Below are 5,742 nucleotides of genomic sequence, written 5' to 3'. Positions count from 1 at the left end.
GGGATCTCACGGGCGCCACTCCTTCCTTTCCTCAGGTCCCAGAGCCCCTAGAATGTTCCCCCGGGTCCTCAAGCCCACTATTTTACACAAACACACACGCACCTATATTTAGAGGTCATCAAACTGTTGTAACTAGAGATGGGACAATGAAGCCTTGTGACGCTTTTGAGGCTTTCGGCTGATTGCTTTGGAAAAAGAGTCGAAGTTTCAAAGCCCCATAAGATAGATCGTACCGGTGACATCTGGTGGTCAGCTGGAGTCATAGCAGCTATAATCTTCAAAGTGATTCGCCTGATTTTATATTCCAACATAACACCAGTACATTCAGTCTTACATTTGTGTCTGTCTAATGATCATCAGCTACACATGGAAGGTAAAGTGAACCAAATATCTACATGAGGGAATTGTGCTTGTGCCCAACTTTTTATATTTATTTGTTTTACAACTTCTTATTCAAGAACAATATTTGCTCTATTGTGTTCGGCTTCAAGCGGCTTCTTCTCTGGCTGTGACAATTTCACCAGCCTTTGAGAAAATCCTCTCACAGGGGACTGAAGATGCTGGTGTTGAGAGGTACTGCAGAGTCACTGGAAACGTCATCAGCACGTGATCACGGAGGTGTCATCCGGGCTTTTGTTACATTGTTTCGAGCAGTCTGTGTCACTCGGCTGACACATGCTCCGGAGTCTCAGTGTCAAACGTCCCATCTCTAGTTGTAACTCTTCATGTTTTCGCTTCAGGAATACAGATTTATTTTTACGTGTCATAAGTGCTCAGGTTCGTGGATGCGCTGCTCTGCGCTGCTCTGCGCTGCTCTGCGCTGCTCTGCGCTGCTCTGCGCTGCTCTGCGCTGCTCTGCGCTGCTCTGCGCTGCTCTGCGCTGCTCTGCGCTGCTCTGCGCTGCTCTGCGCTGCTCTGCGCTGCTCTGCGCTGCTCTGCGCTGCTCTGCGCTGCTCTGCGCTGCTCTGCGCTGCTCTGCGCTGCTCTGCGCTGATTAGCAATTTTGTTGAGGAGCACGACTTTACAGCTTTAAAATAACGCTGTACAGGTACTACACGTGCTTCTTATTCGTCCAAATGCAGTTTTAATGTGTCCCTTTTGTTCTCCTGGTAAATATATCGTTCCGCGTGATCTTTTTGTTTAATTATTACATCATGGTTTTCACCGACAATGAGATTTGTCCAGCTGGAGTTGCCGTAGGTTTCACGTGACGATGATACTCCGTTCCAGGCCGCTTTGGCGTCGACACGCACGCTTTCGCGCTTCGCTATATAATCCTTCTTGATTTCTGACTGAATGGACTTAAACAAAGACACTGTACGTGCGTCGCTACTTTAGAGAAGTCAAAAAATAATTGCTACATTTCGTGTCTGCTTACATTCGTATCAGGCGGTGCTCGTCAACATCTCTCGGCCCTGTTTTGCTTAGCTTAGCTTAGCTTTGCTTTGTTTAGCTTTGCTTAGCTTGCTAGCCACCAAAAAAAGGAGACGCGTTTTTTTAGCGACTCATTGGCTCAGCAGACGCCAAGTGTGAAAATAGAGTGTCGCCGATATCGTGAATATGTGTGCTGCAGCGAACGTGACGTGCGAAAAAGAGCTTTGTGGAGCACAGGAGGAGAACGAGCGACAACGTCAGCTGCTGGACGCTGTGTGCAAGCAGCCTCGTGTTGTGTTGAACAGAGCAGGTTTGTCGCTTGCTTAATCAACACTTTTCAACAATATGTATTATTTTATTTTGAAAGGAATCTTCATCCGCCCACTTTGTTACCTTACGTTTACAGTTTTTGTCTGTCGCTTTGGTACATTACTCAGATCTTAATTGAATTTCTCAGAACTGCTTTTTCAATTTTCACATTGCTGTGACACTTGTACACAGCACTAAGCAATTGCTCTTTTTTTATTTTTTACTAGCTGAGGCAAATGTGTTGTTTCTACACACATACGTACGTACATACATACATACATGCATACACGTATACACACGTACGTTTTCCCGGCTTTGTTATTATTGCGCTCGCGTGGCCCATGTGATAATCTTAAATATAAAATACATAACCCCACAATCAAGTGCATTTACCTAACCTTGTGTCTCTTGTGTCCCGCAGACGTCTGTGAAATATATCTTTGTCCTGAGCGGCAGGAGTCAGACTTCCCTGGCGTGAAAGAGGAGGACAACCTGGAGCCTCTCCAGGTTAAAGAAGAGGAGCAGCCACACCCTCCCAACATAAATAAAGAGGAGCAGCTGCCACTATACATCAAAGAGGAGAAGGAGGAGTTCACAGAGTTGCCCGGGACTGATGTCCATTTGAAGACTAAAGATGAATGTCTATATGAAAACAACAAAGGGGAGGAGCCTTCAAGCAGCAGCTCAAGACAACTGATAACAACTGAAGAGGATGAGGACCACCGTGGAGGATCACAAGCAGACAGCCGGTTAGCTCTAATGTCAGATGCTGAAGACGCGTCACACTCTCCTCGCACTGATGACGAACAGTCTGACGGTGACGTGACATGTCACACTGGCAGCAAATGTTGGAAATGTTCTCTTTGTAAACTAACTTTTGGTAGCAACTTTCATTTGAGAAGACATATGATTAGCCACACTGGTGAAAAACCTTTTCCCTGCTCAGTTTGTGGCCGACGTTTCTCTTACAAAACAAGCTTGAAAGTGCACACAAGAACCCACACCGGAGAGAAGCCTTTTGCTTGCTCAGTTTGTGGTCATTGTTTTACTCATAAAGGAGACTTAAAAGTGCACACAAGAACCCACACTGGAGAGAAGCCTTTTAGTTGCTCGGTTTGTGGTCAATGTTTTACTCGAAAAGGACACTTAAAAATGCACACAATAACCCACACTGGAGAGAAGCCTTTTGCTTGCTCTGTTTGTGGCCGACGTTTCTCTTACAAAACAAGCTTGAAAGTGCACACAAGAACCCACACTGGAGAGAAGCCTTTTGCTTGCTCCGTTTGTGGTCAATGTTTTAATAAAAAAGGAAACTTAAAAGTGCACACAAGAACCCACACTGGAGAGAAGCCTTTTGCTTGCTCGGTTTGTGGTCACAAGTTTGCTCACAAGGGAGACTTAAACAAACATACAAGAACCCACACTGCAGAGAAGCCTTTTCCCTGCTCAGTTTGTGGCCGACGTTTCTCTCACAAAATAAGCTTAAAAGTGCACACAAGAACCCACACTCGAGAGAAGCCTTTTGCTTGCTCCGTTTGTGGTCAATGTTTTACTCATAAAGGAGACTTAAAAGTGCACACAAGAACCCACACTGGAGAGAAGCCTTTTGCGTGCTCGGTTTGTGGTCAATGTTTTACTCGAAAAGGACACTTAAAAATGCACACAATAACCCACACTGGAGAGAAGCCTTTTGCTTGCTCTGTTTGTGGTCAAAATTTTGCTAGCAAGGTTAACTTAAGCGAACACACAAGGAAACACACTGGAGAGAAGCCTTTTGCTTGCTCTGTTTGTGGTCAATGTTTTACTCAAAAAGCACACTTACAAAGGCACACAAGAACCCACACTGGAGAGAAGCCTTTTGCCTGCTCTGTTTGTGGTCAATGTTTTACTCAAAAAAGAAACTTACAAATGCACACAAGAACCCACACTGGAGAGAAGCCTTTTCCCTGCTCAGTTTGTGGCCGACGTTTCTCTTACAAAGCAAGCTTAAAAGTGCACACAAGAACCCACACTGGAGAGAAGCCTTTTGTCTGCGCCGTTTGTGGTCAAATATATTCAAGTAATGCCAAAGCTAAGAGGCACAGGTGTGCTGGTGAGAATAGCCGTGATAAATGAAGCTTGATATGACGTCATTTATGCATTGACTTTTAAAATGGTGCAGAAATCCTGTCTCCCGCTGAATGAACGAAGGATCTGTGTACTTGCATCGTATATTGTATGTGTCTTGACTTAACCCTGTTATATGCATATATTTCTTCTTCATGTGCCGGGTCTGCTACAGACATCAGTGATCATGGCCCTCCATGCCTCTCTGTCATCCGTTTTCCTAATAAATTCGCTAATGGGGTTCTTCTTCCGTGTTGCAAAGTTATTTAAAGTTGTCTGTATATTTTGCCGCCTTCTGTTTTTTTTACTCCACATATCTTGCCACTTTTAATTTGTCTTGCCATGATATTTGTTGACATTTTACTGTTTCATTTTATATTTTAACTGTTTTGAATTTAGTTATAGCTGTGTAGATGTAGATATAACTATGTTAACTCAATTTAGCTTGATGAGGAAGAATGTGAAAATGGTTTCTTTGTTCTTTGTTTCTCCTCCCTGGGATAAGAATGTGTTAAAGGTTAGTGTATGTTTAAAAGTGCTGTCAGAGTTTCTGGTCATCAGTCATCAGGTGTAAGGTCTAAAGGGCAAATCCTGTCCACATCAATTCTCCAAAAGCTGGGAGTGAACTAAAATGTGGGCTGTCAAAGTCTTACCTGCTTTTTCTCTTACTCTTTTCTCAGGGAAGGGAGGGGGAGTGGTATCTTGTAACACTTTTTGAAAATTGCATAAAGATGCTGTGAGTCCGCTGTAAGGACACACTTGGAGAAATCACATCATTTGAGTGAGCTCATTGTGTCTTCGGGAATTCCTGAAATAAAACCTTGCAAGGAAAGGAAAGAGAGATATTAGCCGGTAGTAAACTTATGACAGGTAATTTTATTATATGCTTACCGTCTTGACGGATTCCCTGCTACTTCGAGCAGCTTACTCGACAGGCGTAGTATGGGTCTAGATTCTCTTGCGCAATATGTTGGGCGTCCTCGTGTCTGTGGCTATGTGGCCACATGCGCACCTGCAGCAATCAATGCGGGATCTCACGGGCGCCACTCCTTCCTTTCCCCAGGTCCCAGAGCCCCTAGAATGTTCCCCCCGGGTCCTCAAGCCCACTATTTTACACAAACACACACACACCTATATTTAGAGGTCATCAAACTGTTGTAACTCTTCATGTTTTCGCTTCAGGAATACAGCTTTATCAGTAAATCACATTTTAATGGAAAAAATATCTGCCTCAAATAAACACCAAATATCAAAATTCAAAAAGAAACATGGTCTACGTATATCGAATTTTTTAACCTAATTCTGGTTACTTAATTCTGTCTGTTAGCGAGAGCCACTACATCGCGATAACTTACATTGATGTTTCTGCATTTGGCAATTTATTATTATATTATATTATTAGTATGGGATTTTTTTTTAATAGGCTTTAGGTGAACTGATGAATACACACACCCTCGCACGCACGCACACACACGCACATACACATACTCACCTACATACAAAAAAGAAGAAGTATATATATATATATATATATATATACATTGTTTTTTTTTAATAAAAAAAAAAAGGAGAGCAATGATGATGTCAAATCGAATGAACAATACTGAGCTCTAAAGAAAGAAGAAAAAAAAGGAATACAGCTTTATTTTTACGTGTCATAAGTGCTCAGGTTCGTGGATGCGCTGCTCTGCGCTGATTAGCAATTTTGTTGAGGAGCACGACTTTACAGCTTTAAAACAACGCTGTACAGGTACTACACGTGTTTCTTATTCGTCCAAATGCAGTTTTAATGTGTCCCTTTTGTTCTCCTGGTAAATATATCGTCCCGAGTGATCTTTTTGTTTATTATTACGTCATGGTTTTCCCCGACAATGAGATTTGTCTTCGAAGACCTCCTCAATTCCACCGACACGCCTTCCCTTGAGGAAGCAGGGTCTGGGGACTCTGAGGTGG

At 43.1% G+C, this 5,742-nt stretch overlaps 1 protein-coding gene across 2 annotated transcripts; it reads left to right on the top strand.

The window, feature by feature from the left end:
• The first annotated feature begins 350 nt into the window (after positions 1-350).
• Positions 351-4,054, top strand: LOC144037059 (uncharacterized). 2 transcript variants are annotated; one of them, XM_077548194.1, is made up of 2 exons: positions 351-373; positions 2,105-4,054. In XM_077548194.1, the coding sequence occupies exons 1-2, from the start codon at positions 367-369 to the stop codon at positions 3,796-3,798; spliced, it is 1,701 nt and encodes a 566-aa protein (XP_077404320.1). In that variant the 5' UTR covers positions 351-366; the 3' UTR covers positions 3,799-4,054. The 2 variants fall into 2 exon arrangements, with proteins under 2 accessions (XP_077404320.1, XP_077404319.1); XM_077548193.1 differs by lacking the exon at positions 351-373 and adding an exon at positions 1,104-1,684.
• Positions 4,055-5,742: the final 1,688 nt, after the last annotated feature.

Source organism: Vanacampus margaritifer, chromosome 17, assembly GCF_051991255.1.
Source record: "Vanacampus margaritifer isolate UIUO_Vmar chromosome 17, RoL_Vmar_1.0, whole genome shotgun sequence".
In the NCBI taxonomy this organism is placed as follows: Eukaryota; Metazoa; Chordata; class Actinopteri; order Syngnathiformes; family Syngnathidae; genus Vanacampus; species Vanacampus margaritifer.
Note: the sequence above shows the minus strand (reverse complement) of the source record. Positions and strands in the feature narration are given on the sequence as shown.